Source organism: Heterodontus francisci, chromosome 4 (assembly GCF_036365525.1).
Source record: "Heterodontus francisci isolate sHetFra1 chromosome 4, sHetFra1.hap1, whole genome shotgun sequence".
In the NCBI taxonomy this organism is placed as follows: Eukaryota; Metazoa; Chordata; class Chondrichthyes; order Heterodontiformes; family Heterodontidae; genus Heterodontus; species Heterodontus francisci.
The window spans coordinates 11,924,147-11,941,384 of NC_090374.1; the positions used below are offsets into that span (position 1 = coordinate 11,924,147).

At 44.1% G+C, this 17,238-nt stretch overlaps 1 protein-coding gene across 1 annotated transcript in view; it reads left to right on the top strand.

The window, feature by feature from the left end:
* Positions 1-17,238, top strand: part of paip1 (poly(A) binding protein interacting protein 1) — a 70,453-nt gene that overhangs the window by 18,070 nt on the left and 35,145 nt on the right. The window contains exons 2-3 of the mRNA XM_068029140.1: positions 355-524; positions 2,511-2,714. Coding sequence (XP_067885241.1) covers positions 355-524; positions 2,511-2,714 — 374 coding nt within the window. The remainder of the gene's footprint in view (positions 1-354; positions 525-2,510; positions 2,715-17,238) is intronic.

A 17,238-nucleotide genomic window follows, 5' to 3' on the forward strand; every position in this document is an offset into this window, starting at 1 on the left:
AGGTGCCCTCATTGAAACATACAAGATTTTGAAGGGGCTTGACAGGATAGACATTGAGTGGTTGTTAACCCTGGCTGGAGAATCTGGAACACTGGGGCACTGTCTCCGGGTAAGAGGCCGATCATTTAGGACTGAGATGAGGAGAAAGTTCTTCACTCAAAGGGTTGTGAATCTTTTTTCACAAAGGCAAAGATGTACAGATGTACATGAACTGGACCATTGGTGGAGAATTCAGCGTTTGTTGAGTGAAAGCGAGAAACTTTCATGGAGAATTACTTTTGGGGTGCAGGAGATGGGGAAGAATGAAGGAGCAGAAAAATATCAAGACAAATGTTTCCTTTTGTAATTTTCCAGATGGCAGCAGCCGAGGGCAAATGGCATTGGGATCTCACGACCAGTACCTGTCGCACAGCACAAACACTGCCATGGTTAAACCACAGAGGGTGGAAGCATTCACCATCCAGTCGAAACTATCAGCCAGTGCGCCAGAGTTCTACCCACCAGGCTTCGTGGCGATGCCGTCGGTGAGTATTGAGAGTAGGTACAGTTTAGGGAAAGTACCTCCTGCTGAAGGTGCTACAAGATTAAATATTCAGATGCTTCTATCTTTCTTGTTTTATTTGGAGTTCCTGGTTGATTCTAGGCTGGAGAGTTAAATTCACCTAGTAAAATGTCATGGGCAACCAAGGGCTTTGTCCTGTGGCAGTGATAACTTGGTGCTCTTTACAATCCCAGGCAATACAGCCCTCAATCCAGACCACAGGGGCCTAGAATCTTGTCACACAGCAGGAGGCCAGTTCGGCTCAAAGTGATATTAGTGCTTATTTTTCTTATTCACCAGTTTGTCTCACTTGAGTTCTATGGGTTTGAAGATTTGGAAAGAGCTATTCTTAGTGCTGGTACCACATTGATGACTGAATCACAATGCCAGGATCTGTTGGTGTCTACTGTAATTAGCCATATTGTTTCTTTTTGCCACCTCAGGCATTATTTTATTGGCAATTGGGCAGGTGGTCGTACAAGTTTCCAGCATCTAATAGCGTCAATCTGGACGGCTTGAGCATCAAATCTTGCCCTTCTTCACTAAGAATTATCATTTATGTTAACATTATTTGGATTTTGTTTTGTTAAAATATCAAACAGGATGGTGGGGAGAGGTGAAGAGTTTGCTTAGGCCTTGGCTCTCCTGGGATCTGTGTTTGAATTGAGTCCAGTCTGATGGCTGTGAAGGTCCATTGTGAAATAAGTTCTGTACCTGCCCTACGAGTATTTGATGGGACAGCGTAGAGGGAGCTTTACTCTGTTTCTAACCTGTGCTGTACTGCCCTGGGAGTGTTTGATGGGACAGTGTAGAGGGAGCTTTACTCTATCTAACCTGTGCTGTACTGCCCTGGGAGTGTTTGATGGGACAGTGTAGAGGGAGCTTTACTCTGTATCTAACCTGTGCTGTACTGCCCTGGGAGTGTTTGATGGGACAGTGTAGAGGGAGCTTTACTCTCTATCTAACCTGTGCTGTACCTGCCCTGGGAGTGTTTGATAGGACAGTGTAGAGGGAGATTTGCTCTCTCGAATGCACCCCTCAACCAGCATCACTAAAACAGACTGTCTGGTCATTATCATGTTGCTGTTTGTGGGAGCTTGCTGTGTGCAAATTGGCTGCCATTTTTCCTACATTACAACAGTGTTTACTATTCAAAAGTATTTCACTGTCTGCAGTACACTTTGGGATGGGCTGAGGTTCTGAAAGGTGCTATAAAATGCAAGTTCTTTACTTTCAAAGAACTGTCACAGGCATGTTGGGCTGAATGGCCTCATTCTATGCTGTATGATTCCATGATTCAGAGTAATTTGTTGTAATAGCTTTGAGGCATTTCTGACAGTGCTATCTAAAGACAATTTCTTTCTCCTTTGTGGTCATGAGTGAGATTGAGAAATAGGCACATGGTGCATCATGCAGCGAACAGAAGTTTCGTTTTTCACATCAGTCCTTTGATACTGTGGATGCTTCTCTCTCTGCTGCCTGAAGCATTCATCTTTTGGCTTTTTTCTAAACTCCATGTGATCATTTTTTGGTAAAAACTCCTGGAAGTGCCTTTATCAGGTTTCCTACTTCCTGTTTTGAGATTGACCCCTGTGCCCCCTTTTAGTGCCTTCCAACTTGGGTCTCCTGCAACACGCTAGGCTCTACTATGCAATGCGGAGACCCAGAGTGCCTTCATCCCCTCCACATTTGCTTTGCTGGAGCTGCAGGGATTCATTCAACAGCAGATGCACAGAGCCCACATCTTTTGTTTTGCCAAATCAATTCCCTGTTTATATTGGGGGAACTTTCAGGCCTGATTACTTTCACTCACTTTTTTAAAAAAAAAACAAAGCAGAAGGAAACTCTAAATTCTTAAACTGACAACTTCCTTAGAAAGCAGCGTCCAAGTGTCTCAGCTTATCACTCTCTAACTTTCTCCTCACTCTGCATTGTCTGATTTGTGTCTCCGCCCTTGGTCACTCCACAGAAAGCGGTGCCGGACGAGGCTTTTGCGGATTTTGAAATACCCTCTGACCTCACAGTTGCTGATTATCTCCACGATTTTCTGAGTCTCCTGACCTCTCACCCTGGTAGCTTTGAGCTGGAGATTGTGCAGTTTACCGAGATGATGAACGGCTGGGTCAACACAGATGAAGCACTACAAGAAGTGGTGGAAATAATCTACCAGCAGGCAAGGTTTACTCTGTGTGTCTGTCTCCCTCTCTCTGTCACACACACATGGCACACACACACATTTGGTTAGGGTAGAAGATATATGCATGAAATATTGTAGGTGTTATGCAGAGGCGTGTTTGTGCGTGCATGCGTCAATTTGCTGTACGAGTGATGTGTAAGACTGTATTTGTGTAGGAGGTTTGTACAATTTCTAATGCCCTTTTTAGAAGCCATGACGAGCCTCTGGGAAGATGGTTGTGGTTGTTGGAGGCCAATCATCACAGTCCCAGAACGTAACTGCAGAGATTCCTCAGGGCAGCGTCCTCATACTTATTGTTAGCTGCTGCTTCTCTCATAAAGTCAGCAGTGGTTCCCTGATACTTCCAGTGTTCTCCCTTGTGAATCCAGATACAGGCCCACCTCATACCATCCATGCAACTGTCTACATTGAGTACCAGCTCAGTCGTCATAGAATCATAGAATGATACAGCATAGAAGGAGACTATTCGGCCTATTGTGCCTGTTTGAAAGATCTATCCAATGAATCCCACTCTCCTCTTTCCCCACAGCCCTACAAATTTTTTACCATTGCCCTTTGAATGTTAGGATTGAATTTGCTGGTGCCACCCTTTCCAGCAGTGCATTCCAGATCACAACAACTCATTGTGGGAAAAAATGTTTCTTCAAGTCACCTCTGGTTCTTTTGCCAATCACCTTAAATCTGTCTTCCATTCAGCACTGGGAACAGTTTCTCTTTATTTACTCTATGGAAATCATTCATTATTTTGATCACCTTTTTGAAATCTGCTGTAAGGAGAACAACCCCAGCTGATAAGAACATAAGAAATAGGAGCAGGAGTCGGCCATTCAGCCCCTCAAACATGCCCCGCCATCCTATAACATCATGACTGATCTGTCCCAGGCCTCAACTCTTATTTCGGGCCTGCTCCGCATACCCCTCGACTCCCCGAGATTTCAAAAATCTATCTACCTCCTCAAATACATTTGGTGAGCTAGCCTCAACAACTCCCTGAGGTAGAGAATTCCAGAGATTCACCACCCTCTGAGAGCAGGAATGCCTTCGCCCCTCAGGAATGCCTTCGCCCCTCAGGAATGCCTTCGCCCCTCGGGCCTCTCCACAGAACTGGAGTTCCTCATTCTACTAGATCTCCTCTGCACTGTTTCCGAGGGCTTGACATGCCTCCTAAAGTGTGGTGCCCAGAATTGAACACAATACTCCAGCTGAGGCCTAGCCAATGTTTAATAAAGGCTTAGCATTTTTATATTCTGCTCCTCGATTAATAAAACTTTTATTAATTAGTCAATTCTGAAGGCACCACAAAAACATACTGAGCCTACTGACTATTCTTGCAGTTTAAACTAAATAGTGGAGAGGAGGGTTCAGGTGAAGGGAAATTTAGAAAGTTAACAAGAAAGGACAAGGCAGTAGTGCAGCATAGCGATGCGGGTAATGTTAAGCAGACTGTGATGGGAAGGGACAGAGCATACAAACATAAGAGTGCAGCAGAAAATAAGGTCAGGGTAGGGAATAATGGTAAAAAGACAGAATTAAAGACTCTTTATCTGGATGCACGCAGTATTCATAACAAGATGGATAAATTGATAGTAGATGTAATATATTTGGATTTCCAAAAGACATTCGATAAGGTGCTATATAAAAGGTTACTACACAAGATAAAACCTCATGGTATTGGGGGTAATATATTAGCTTAGATAGAGGATTGGCTAATTAACAGAAAACGGAGACAGAATAAATGGGGCATTTTCAGCTTGGCAAATAGTAACTAGTGGAGTGCCATTGGGATCAGTGCTGGGGCTCTATATTAATTACTTGGATGAAGGACCAAATGTATTGTAGCCAAATTTGTGGACAACATAAAGATAGGTAGCAAAGCAAGTTGTGAGGAGGATACAGAATGTCTGCAAAGGGATATAGATAGGTTAGGGTGAAATTTGGCAGATGGGTTATAATGTGGGAAAATGTGAGGTTGTCCACTTTGGAAGGAAAATAGAAAAGCAGAATATTTACATGGAGAGAGACTGCAGAAAGTTGCGGTACAGAGGGATCTGGGTGACCTTGGACATGAGTCATTAAAAGTTAGGATGCAGCGTAATTAGGAAGGGAAATGGAATGTTGGCATTTATTGCAAGGGGGATGGAGTATTAAAATAGGGAAGTCTTGCTGCAGCTGTACAGGGCATTGGTGAGACTGTACCTAGAGTACTGTGTACAGGAGGGATATACTTGAATTGGAAGCAGTTCAGAGAAGGTTCACTAGGCTAATTCCTGGGATGAAGGGGCTGTTTTATGAGGAAAGATTGAGCAGGTTGGGCCTCTAATTGGAATTTAGAAGAATGAGGGTTGATCTTATTGAAATACATAAGATTCTGAGGGGTCTTGACAGAGTAGATGCTGAGAGTATGTTTCCCCTTGTGGGGGATCTAGAACTAGGGGACACATTTTCAAAATAAGGGTTCTCCCTTCTACTACGGGGATGAGGAATTTATTCTCTGAGGGTTGTTAATCTTAGGAACTCTCTTCCCCAGAGAGCAGTGGAGGCTGGGTCATTTAATATATTCAAGGCTGAGTCAGGCAGATTTTTGATCTACAAGGGAGTCGAGGGTTATGGGGGGGCGGGGGGGGGGTGCTGCAGGAGAGTGGAGTTAAGGCCACAATCAGATCAACCATGATCTTATTGAATGGCAGAGCAGGTTTAAAGGAATGAATGGCCTACCCCTGTTATTTCTTAAGTTTTTTTTATCGAACATGTATGGTGGAAATTAGCGAATGTTAACCCCACTATTTAAGAAGCGAGGGAGAATGGAGAACTACAGACCTGTTAGTTTAACATCGATAGTAGGGAAAATGTTAGAATCTATTATAAAGGATGTGATAACTGGATGCTTAGAAAATAATGGTAAAATTGGGCAGAGTCAACATGGATTTATGAAAGGGAAAGCTTGTTTGACAAACCTGTTGGAGTTTTTTGAGGATGTCACTTGTAGCATAGATAAAGGAGAACCAGTGGATGTGATGAGTTTGGATTTTCAAAAGGCTTTTGATAAGATCCCACACAGGAGGTTAGTAAACAAAATTAGAGTGCATGGGATTGGGGGTAATATACTAGTATGGATTGAGAATTGGTTAACAGACAGAAAACAGAGACAACGAATAAACTGATCATTCTCAACATGTCACCAGTGGGGTACCGCAAGGATCAGTGCTCGGGCCGCAGCGGTTCGCTATCTATATAAATGATTTGGATGTGGGGACCAAATATTTCCAAATTTGCTGATGACGCAAAACTAGGTGGGGAAGTACGTTGTGAGGAAGATGCAAGGAGGCTTCAAGGGGATTTGGACAGGCAGGTGAATGGCCTGCAGATGGAATATAATGTGAATGTGTGAAGTTATCCACTTTGATAGAAAAAACAGAGACAGAATATTTCTTAAATGGTGAGATTGGGAAGTGTCGGTGTCCTTGTTCATAAGTCACTAAAAGCTAGCATACAAGTGCAGCAAGCAATTAGGAAGGCAAATGCTAGGTTGGCCTTCATTGCAAGGGGATTTGAGTACAGAAATAAAGATGTCGTGCTGCAGTTGTATAGAGCCTTGCTGAGACCGCACCTGGAATATTGTGTACAGTTTTGGTCTCCTTATCTAAGGAAGGATATACTTGCCATAGTGGGAATGCAACGGAGGTTCACCAGACTAATCCCTGGGATGGCGGGATTGTCTTATGAGGAGAGATTAGAATCTCAAAAATAGAATCATAGAAAGTTTAAGACACCGAAAGACACACTTGGCCCATCGTGTCTGTGACGGCCGAAAAACAATCCACACATTCCAGCATTTGGTCCATAGCCCTGCACATTAGAGATGCATATCCAGACTCCTTTTGAATGAGTTGAGAGTTTCTGCCTCAACTACCCTTTCAGGCAGTGAATTCCAGATCCCCACCACCCTCTGGGTGAAAAGACTTTTCCTCAACACCCCTCTTTTTTTTCTACCAATCACTTTGAATCTATGCCCCCTAGTCACTGACCTCTTTGCTAAGGTAAATAGGTCCTTCATTTGCACTCTATCCAGGCCCCTCAAAATTTTGTACATTTCAATCAGATCTCCTCTCAGCCTTCTCTGTTCCAAGGAGAACAACCCCAGCCTATGCAATCTTTCCTCATAACTGCATTTTTCCAGTCCTGGCAATATCTTCGAAAATCTCCTCTATACCCTCTCTAGTGCAATTACATCCTTTCTGTAATGAGGTGACCAGAACTGCACACATTGCTCAAGTTGTGGCCTGACCAATGAGCCGTACAGTTCCAGCATAGCCTCCCTGCACTATATCTCGGCTAATAAAGGAAAAGATTCCATATGTCTGTTTAACCAACTTATTGACCTGTCCTGCTACCTTCAGGGATCTGTGGACATTCACTCCAAGGTCCCTCACTTCCTCTACACTTGTCAGTATTTTCCCATTCATAGTGCATTCCTTTGCCTTGTTTGACCTCCAAGTGCATCACATTACACTTCTCCGGGTCGAAATTCCATTTGCCGCTTTTCTGCCCATCTGACCAGACACTTGGGACCAAAGACACGAGATACGTTGCTGCTGATTGACGTTTGAAACCAGCTGAAAAACTGTTTTTTGACAGAGACACAGACAGACAGCTGGACCAGCGTATATTGAAGAAAAAGAGAGCGCCCTCTTGGTTTATTTAAACCTTATTTATTATACTCTCAGAATTCGGATGTCAAGCCAGATTTATTTCTTAAAGAAAGTAACCAAATTCCTTTAACTACTGAACTATAATTGTTGAAATTCATCGCTGGAAAAGAAGAGCATCAATTCAACTGCTGAATTAGACTATGGACTGTTCTACAGTTGAAACTTTTTTCCCCCCCATCGGACAACTGAGAGGACTTCAAGCAACCTTGGACTATTCCACATTGAAAGGTTTCACTTTGGCAGGAGCGTAAATATGCAAGGACTATAATTTTTGCTGTTTTAAATGTTGTTTATATCTTAGTGTTTAAGAATTTAGTTTTTCTGATTAAACAGTTAATTTGTTGATCTAAAGACACCTGGTTTTGTTAGTCTCATTCGGGGGTTAATAGATGGTACAATTTGGCTGGGTCTTTCTTTAATTTGGAAAGTTTAAAATGATATGTTAGGCGATTTGTGGAGGGACGGGATTGTATCAACAGTGCGTTTTTCACACCACAATCAGAATTGTATAGTTTGGCTGTAGGCTTTGACTTGAGTGATCAGTCGTAACATATTAATTAGGAGCTCGCTCGAGATTGAATCATATTTAATTTGTTGGCTCGCTTCTGGGATCAGAATCAGACTAATTTAGAGGGCTCGCATTTGGAATCATATTAATTACTCGTCACTGGGATAACATTTAAATTGGGGTCTTGCGTTTGACATCAAATTTAATTGCTCTCGCATTTGGGATCAGAGCAATTGGAAACTCTATTGTTGAAATCTAAATCTAACACCAATTACAGAGAAATAAAAGAACCAGGTCTCTTGTATAATAAGCTACAGTCTATACCGTAATGGCTTTAGCAGACTGTTTGGGAAAGCAGACTGTTCCCGAGTGACTTGATAACTTTAAGAACAAATTAAAAGAATTGGCAGCGAAATTGGGGTTGGAATTGAAATCAGGTGCAAAAAAGCCGAGATAATTGACATAATAGCCGAACATCTGGAATTAGAACATGATGAAGATGAAGGGGAATATGAGGAACAAGAAAGGGAATACGAGCGACAAGAAGGTAGTGGGTCCGAGAGTAATGCAGTGGTATTGGCTAGGATTCAGTTAAAAATGAAAAAACTTGAGGCTGAAAAAGAATTAAGAAAACTTGAATTGGAAAAAGACAAAAGGGAAAAAGAAAAAGCAATAGCAATAAGAAAACTTAAACTTAAAAGAGAAAGTGAAAGAGAAGAGAAGGAATTTAAGTTATAAGCAATGGAACTAAGACAAAAGGGTAGTCTTGAATCCAGGGAAAATTCGGGTTAGGTAGAATCTGAATTTAGATCAGGACCCAGTGAAAAGTTGTTTAAATTTGTACAGGCTTGTTCTAAGTTCAAAGAAAGGGATGCAGAGGTATTTTTCGTATCTTTTGAAAAAATAGCCAAACAGATGAAACGGCCAAAAGAAAGCTGGACATTGCTCATGCAGGGCAGGTTGGTAGGCAGAGCTCGTGAAGCTTATGTCATGCTTCCTGAAGAGGTTTCTGCAGATTATGAGCAAAAAAGGCTATTCTCGCTGCTTTTGAGTTAGTCCCTGAAGTTTACCGTCAGAAGTTTAGGAACATATGTAGATTGGCTGGTCAGAATTTGAGAGGGTGAAGCAAATGAATTTTGACCATTGGATATGGGCATTAAAGATAGAAACCACATATAAGACCCTTCGAGAATTGATTCTGTTAGAGTTTAAAAACTCCATTCCTTCAGTAGTGAGAACTCGTATAGATAACCTGAAAGTTTTGAAAGCGAGGCAAGCAGCAGAGATTGCTGATGATTTTGAACGTGTGAATAAGCCAACCTGTTTTGTCTGTCACCCCCATAAACCCGAGAAGGATTGAATGTGGGAGAGTGAAAAGAAGGCAAGTGGCCGCGGACAAGAAGGAACAACTGGCAATGCCCCAGGATCACCACCTCAGATCAGAAAGGAAGGTGCTGAGGGTAGAAGTGAGGTTCACAAGCTGAAGTGTTATCATTGCAACAAAACAGGTCATCTTGGTTCAGAGTGCTGGAAATTGCGAGGTAAACCCCCGAGGTAAAATTGGGGGCGGCGCAGTGGTTAGCACAGCAGCCTCACAGCTCCAGCGACCCGGGTTCGATTCTGGGTACTGCCTGTGTGGAGTTTGCAGGTTCTCCCTGTGACCGCGTGGGTTTTCGCTGGGTGCTCCGGTTTCCTCCCACAGCCAAAGCCTTGCAGCTTAATAGGTAAATTGGCCATTGTAAATTGCCCCTAGTGTAGGGAGATCGTAGGAGAATAGTGGGGATGTGGTAGGGAATATGGGATTAATGTAGGATTAGTATAAATGGGCGATTGTTGGTTGGCACAGACTTGGGCCGAAGGGCCTTTTTCAGTGCTGTATCTCTAAATAATAAATAAATAAGCCCATAGGACTTGTTCGGGTACGCAAAGTTAGTGCAGAGGAAAAGACTCTGACTGAGAGTACAGCAGACCAGACTATAGCTTTAACGACAGCTGTGAATGTGAAACCAAATAGTAAAAATAAAAGAAGTGTAGAGGTTAAGAACAGAATACCTGAGAGTTATAATGAATTTTTGTCAAACATAGAAACATAGAAAATAGGAGAAGAGTAACTCCGTATCCTGTAAGTGAGGCAGGAAAACTTATCATTATACTTGGGGACACAGGAGCAACCCAAATACTCTTGCGAGGGAAAGATATGAGGTTTCCACCAGAGAGCCCCTTGAACGCTAAAGCTTTAGTGAATGGAATTGGTGGGGAGTATATACCCGTACCTTTGTATAAAATACGCCTGTAGAGTGACTTAATATCAGGGATAGTAACTGAAGGTGTTGTCCACAGTTTACTAGTAAAAGGAATTGATCTACTCCTAGGAAATGATTTGGCTGGAACAAAAATATCAATTTCTCCTATAGTTAGAGCAACCAAGGAATATTTCCTGCATGTGTAGTTACCCGAGCAATGGCTCAACAGGATCCATTGTTAGAGGTAAAAGGGGCACCACAAATAGATAGCCAAGTACCTGAAACCTTATTTGGGGTTTTAGATAATCCAAGTGAGATGTTTCACAGATCGTCTATCATTGCAGCACAGCAAGCTGATCCAGAGATATACCAAATAGCACAGAGAAGCTGAGGCGAAAGGAGTTCTGGAAGGCTATTATATGGCAAACGGGGTTTTGAGGAGGAAATGGAGACCGCCTCATAGGACTGCAGACGGACACTGGGCAGTTGTTGAACAGATAGTGGTACCATCTAAATATCGACAAGGATTATTAAAGTTAGCACACGACATTCCTTTTGCAGGGGAATTCGGAAGACCAAATCACGCATATTACTGACCAGGTCTTACAAAGGATGTGAGACAATTTTGTCGGACATGCCATACCTGTCAAATGGTGGGAAAACCACAACCTACCATAAAACCAGCACCACTAGTTCCCATACCAGAGATTGAGGACCCACTTAGCAGGGTATTAGTAGACTGTGTAGGACCCTTGCCGAAAACAAAAGCGGGGCATCAATACATACTATCATGGATATGGCTACTCGATTTCCAGAGGCCATTCCTTTGAGGACAATTACTGCTAGAGTAGTGGCAGAAAAGTTAACCCAATTCTTTACGAGATATGGGTTGCCACTTGAAGTTCAATCAGATGAAGGATCTAATTTCATATCTAGGATATTTGAAGAAGTCATGGGTTCTTTACACAGAGGGTGGTGAGTGCCTGGAATTTGCTGCCGGGGGAGGTGGTGGAAGCAGGTACGATAGCGACATTTAAGAGGCATCTTGACATATACATGAATAGGATGGGAATAGAGGGATATGGTCCCCGGAAGTGCAGAAGGTTTTAGTTGAGGCAGGCATCAAGATCGGCGCAGGCTTGGAGGGCTGAATGGCTTGTTCCTGTGCTGTACTGTTCTTTGTTCTTCTTTGTAATTTGTGGATTAGACAGTTGAAATCTTCAGCATATCACCCACAGTCACAGGGAGCTTTAGAGAGATTTCACCAGACTTTCAAAACAATGATTAGAACATACTGTCACGAATATCCACATGACTGGGATAAAGGACTAGACTTTCTTTTATTTGCCACTAGAGACTCACCGAATGAGCCGACAGGCTTCAGTCCTTTTGAATTGGTTTATGGACATGAAGCAAGAGGTTCTCTAAAACTTATAAAAGACAAATTCCTGGAACAAAAGAATGAATTGTCGCCACTAGATTATGTATCTGTGTTCTGGGAAAGGCTCACAAAAGCTTGTGGTGTGGCCCGAGGAACACCTTAAAGCATCCCAAGTCAATATGAAAAACTGGGTAGACAAGAATGCAAAAGTCCCTGATTTTCAACCAGGGGATGAAGTATTAGTGTTGTTCCCGTTACAGGGAGAACCATTAAAAGCCTGGTTCAGTGGCCCATATCGAGTGATCAAAAGAGTGGGTAAGGTAGATTACTTGATTGACACCCCTGATCGCCAGAACAGGAACCGGCTGTGTCATATTAATATGCTCAAAACAATATTACTGCTGGGAGGAGGATTAGCCTGTACAGGTAAGTCAGGTACCTGTACTGTTGAGAAGGAAAAGAATAGTGAGGATAAGGCAGAATTAGGACTAGGAAATTCTCAGATTGAAGCTCCAACTGTCAAATTAACGAACACAGAATGGCTAGGAAAATTAGACGATATGCTTTTGCACTTAGAGGCGAAATGGCCAGAAGACCTAACCAGGCTTTTTACGTTTCAAAAGGTTTTTAGGGATAAGCAGGGATGTATAACCTTAGCCACACGTGATGTGGATATAGAGGGAACTGATCCTTTAAAACAGCATCTTTACCGCTTGAGTCCAGACAAACAGGCCCAAGTGAAAGCAGCGATCCAGTACATGCTGGAAAACAATTTAATCGAGCCTTGTCAAAGCTGGAGTTCTAGGACCTAAACCTGACCGGTCAACCCGATTTTGGATAGATTGTAGAAAAGTTAATGCTATAACAAAGGCAGACTCCTACTCAATTCCGAGTTTAGACGACTGCATCGACAGAGTAGGCAGCACTAAGTTTCTTACCAAGATTTACTTGCTGAAGGGATATTGGCAAGTTCCTTTGACACCTCGAGCCAGAGAGATATCAGCTTTTAACTACAAAAACGCCCCCAGCGAGTTAACATCCGTCGCACTTAAAACAGCCAGAAGCGCTGCACAAAGAACAGCCAGGCGCTGCGCAAATGACTACTGGCAACACCTATGCAGTCATATTCAGCTGGCCTCAGACACCGGAAACATCAGAGGAGTGAATGATGGCATTAAGAGAGCTTTTGGGCCAACCATCAAGAAGATCGCCCCCCTCAAATCTAAATCAGGGGACACGATCACTGACCAACGCAAGCAAATGGACCGCTGGGTTGAGCATTACCTAGAACTGTACTCCAGGGAGAATCTTGTCATTGAGACCGCCCTCAATGCAGCCCAGTCTCTGCCAGTCATGGATGAGCTGGACGTACAGCCAACAAAATTGGAACTCAGTGATGCCACTGATTCTCTAGCCAGCGGAAAAGCCCCTGGGAAGAACGGCATTACCCCTGAAATAATCAAGAGTGCTAAGCCTGCCATACTCTCAGCACTCTACGAACTGCTTTGCCTGTGCTGGGACGAGGGAGCAGTACCACAGGACATGCGCGATGCCAATATCATCACCCTCTTTAAAAACAAGGGTGACCGCGGTGACTGCAACAACTACCGTGGAATCTCCCTGCTCAGCATAGTGGGGAAAGTGTTCGCTCGAGTCGCTTTAAACAGGCTACAGAAGCTGGCCGAGCGTGTCTACCCTGAGGCACAGTGTGGCTTTCGAGCAGAGAGATCGACCGTTGACATGCTGTTCTCCCATCGTCAGCAACAGAAGAAATGCCATGAACAACAGATGCCCCTCTACGTTGCTTTCATAGATCTCACCAAAGCCTTTGACCTCATCAGACGTGGTCTCTTCAGACTACTAGAAAAGATCAGATGTCCACCAAAGCTACTAAGTATCATCATCACCTCATTCCATGACAATATGAAAGGCACAATTCCGCATAACGGCGCCTCATCAGACCCCTTTCCTATCCTGAGTGGCGTGAAACAGGGCTGTGCTCTCGCACCCACACTGTTTGGGATTTTCTTCTCCCTGCTGCTCTCTCTCGCTTTCAAGTCTTCAGAAGAAGGAATTTTCCTCCACACAAGATCAGATGGCAGGTTGTTCAACTTTGCCCGTCTAAGAGTGAAGACCAAAGTACGGAAAGTCCTCATCAGGGAACTCCTCTTTGCTTACGATGCTGCATTAACATCTCACACTGAAGAGTGTCTGCAGAGTCTCGTCAACAGGTTTGCGGCTGCCTGCAACGAATTTGGCCTAACCATCAGCCTCAAGAAAACGAACATCGTGGGCCAGGACGTCAGGAATGCTCCTAATATCAATATCGGCGACCACACTCTGGAAGTGGTTCAAGAGTTCACCTACCTAGGCTCAACTATCACCAGTAACCTGTCTCTCGATGCAGAAATCAACAAGCGCAGGGGAAAGGCTTCCACTGCTATGTCCAGACTAGCCAGGAGAGTGTGGGAAAATAGCAAACTGACATGAAACACAAAAGTCCGAGTGTATCAAGCCTGTGTCCTCAGTACCTTGCTCTATGGCAGCGAGGCCTGGACAACATATGTCACCCAAGAGCGACGTCTCAATTCATTCCATCTTCGCTGCCTCCGGAGAATCCTTGGCATCAGGTGGCAGGACCGCATCTCCAACACAGTAGTCTTCGAGGCGGCCAACATCCCCAGCTTATACACACGACTGAGTCAGCAGCGCTTGAGATGGCTTGGCCATGTGAGCCGCATGGAAGATGGCAGGATCCCCACGGACACATTGTACAGCGAGCTCGCCACTGGTATCAGACCTACCGGCCATCCATGTCTCCGCTTTAAAGACGTCTGCAAAAGCGACATGAAGTCCTGTAACATTGATCACAAGTCGTGGGAGTCAGTTGCCAGCGATCGCCAGAGCTGGCGGGCAGCCATAAAGGTGGGGCTAAAGTGTGGTGAGTCGAAGAGACTTAGCAGTTGGCAGGAAAAAAGACAGAAGCGCAAGGGGAGAGCCAACTGTGTAACAGCCCCGACAAACAAATTTTTCTGCAGCACCTGTGGAAGAGTCTGTCACTCTCGTATTGGCCTTTATAGCCACTCCAGGCGCTGCTCCACAAACCACTGACCATCTCCAGGCGCTTACCCATTGTCTCCCGTGACAAGGAGGCCAAAGGAGAAGAAGAATACCTGACGGTCTTTATCAGTGCCGGGTGATGCCACTCGGGCTAAATAATACCCCAACAACTTTTCAAAGATTAATGAATATGGTGGGAGCTGGTGTTCTCAACTGTGTGGTATATCTCGATGATGTACTAATATATAGTAACGCTTGGCAAGAACACTTAAACCAATTAAAACTTTTGTTTAAAAGGTTACGAGCTGCGGACTTGGTGTTGAATTTGGAAAATAGTGAATTTGGAAAGGCAAGAGTAACTTACCTCAGACACATAGTGGGTCAAGGTCAGGTATTACCAACTACGGCAAAGTTGCAATCCTTAATGGAGCTCCCTATCCCTAAACCTAAACGGGAAATAGAGATTTTTAGGGATGTGCGGGTTTTATCGGAAATTTGTACGAAACTCTAGTATTGTGGCTGCTCCGTTAACTGACTTGCTACAGAAAAGGAAAAACAAAGTGGTATGGTCAGGCAGGTTTTGAAAAAGCTAAAGGCAATCCTTTTTGGGAAGCAAATGAGGAGGTCAGTGGACAGTAAGGAGGTAGTAACTAAAGCCTGTAAGGAACTAGATAATGAAGTCAGCGTGACTAAGGAAAAGAGTAGGCAGGGAGCAGATGATGAACGCAAAGAGACTGGTGGTCTGAGGTGCATTTGTTTTAATGCAAGAAGTGTAGTAGGTAAGGCAGATGAACTTAGGGCCTGGATTAGTAGTTGGGAGTATGATGTTATTGCTATTACTGAGACTTGGTTGAGGGAAGGGCATGATTGGCAACTAAATATCCCAGGATATCGATGCTTCCGGCGGGATAGAGAGGGAGGTAAAAGGGGTGGAGGAGTTGCAGTACTGGTCAAAGAGGATATCACAGCTGTGCTGAAGGAGGGCACTATGGAGGACTCGAGCAGTGAGGCAATATGGGCAGAACTCAGAAATAGGAAGGGTGCGGTAACAATGTTGGGGCTGTACTACAAGCCTCCCAACAGCGAGCGTGAGATAGAGGTACAAATATGTAAACAGATTATGGAAAGATGTAGGAGCAACAGGGTGGTGGTGATAGGAGATTTTAATTTTCCCAACATTGACTGGGATTCACTTAGTGTTAGAGGTCCAGATGGAGCAGAACTTGTAAGGAGCATCCAGGAGGGTTTTCTAGAGCAGTATGTAAATAGTCCAACTCGGGAAGGGGCCATACTGGACCTGGTGTTGGGGAATGAGCCCGGCTAGGTGGTTGAAGTTTCAGTAGGGGACTACTCGGAGTAGTGATCACAATTCCGTAAGTTTTAGAATACTCGTGGACAAAGACGAGAGTGGTCCCAAAGGAAGAGTGCTAAATTGGGGGAAGGCCAACTATACCAAAATTCGGCAGGAGTTGGGGAATGTAGATTGGGAGCAGCTGTTTGAAGGTAAATCCACATTTGATATGTGGGAGGCTTTTAAAGAGAGGTTGATTAGTGTGCAGGAGAGACATGTTCCTGTGAAAATGAGGGATAGAAATGGCAAGATGAGGGAATCATGGATGACAGGTGAAATTGTGAGACTAGCTAAGAGGAAAAAGAAAGCATACATAAGGTCCAGGAGGCTGAAGAAAGACGAAGCTTTGAAAGAATATCGGGCATGTAGGACCAATCTGAAACGAGGAATTAAGAAGGCGAAAAGGGGTCATGGAATATCTTTAGCAAACAGGGTTAAGGAAACTCCCAAAGCCTTTTATTCATATATAAGGAGCAAGAGGGTAACTAGAGAAAGGATTGGCCCACTCAAGGACAAAGGAGGAAAGTTAAGCGTGGAGTCTGAGAAAATGGGTGAGATTCTAAACGAGTACTTTGCATCGGTATTCACCGAGGCGAGGAACATGACGGATGTTGAGGTTAGGGACAGATGTTTGATTACTCTAGGTCAAGTCGGCATAAGGAGGGAGGAAGTGTTGGGTATTCTAAAAGGCATTAAGGTGGACAAGTCCCCAGGTCCGGATGGGATCTATCCCAGGTTACTGAGGGAAGCGAGAGAGGAAATAGCTGGGGCCTTAACAGATATCTTTGCAGCATCCTTAAACACGGGTGAGGTCCCGGAGGACTGGAGAATTGCTAATGTTGTCCCCTTGTTTAAGAAGGGTAGCAGGGATAATCCAGGTAATTATAGACCGGTGAACCTGACGTCAGTGGTAGGGAAGCTGCTGGAGAAGATACTGAGGGATAGGATCTATTCCCATTTGGAAGAAAATGGGCTTATCAGTGATAGGCAACATGGTTTTGTGCAGGGAAGGTCATGTCTTACCAACTTAATAGAATTCTTTGAGGAAGTGACAAAGTTGATTGATGAGGGAAGGGCTGTAGATGTCATATACATGGACTTCAGTAAGGCGTTTGATAAGGTTCCCCATGGTAGGCTGATGGAGAAAGTGAAGGCGCATGGGGTCCAGGGTGTACTAGCTAGATGGATAAAGAACTGGCTGGGCAACAGGAGACAGAGAGTAGCAGTAGAAGGGAGTTTCTCAAAATG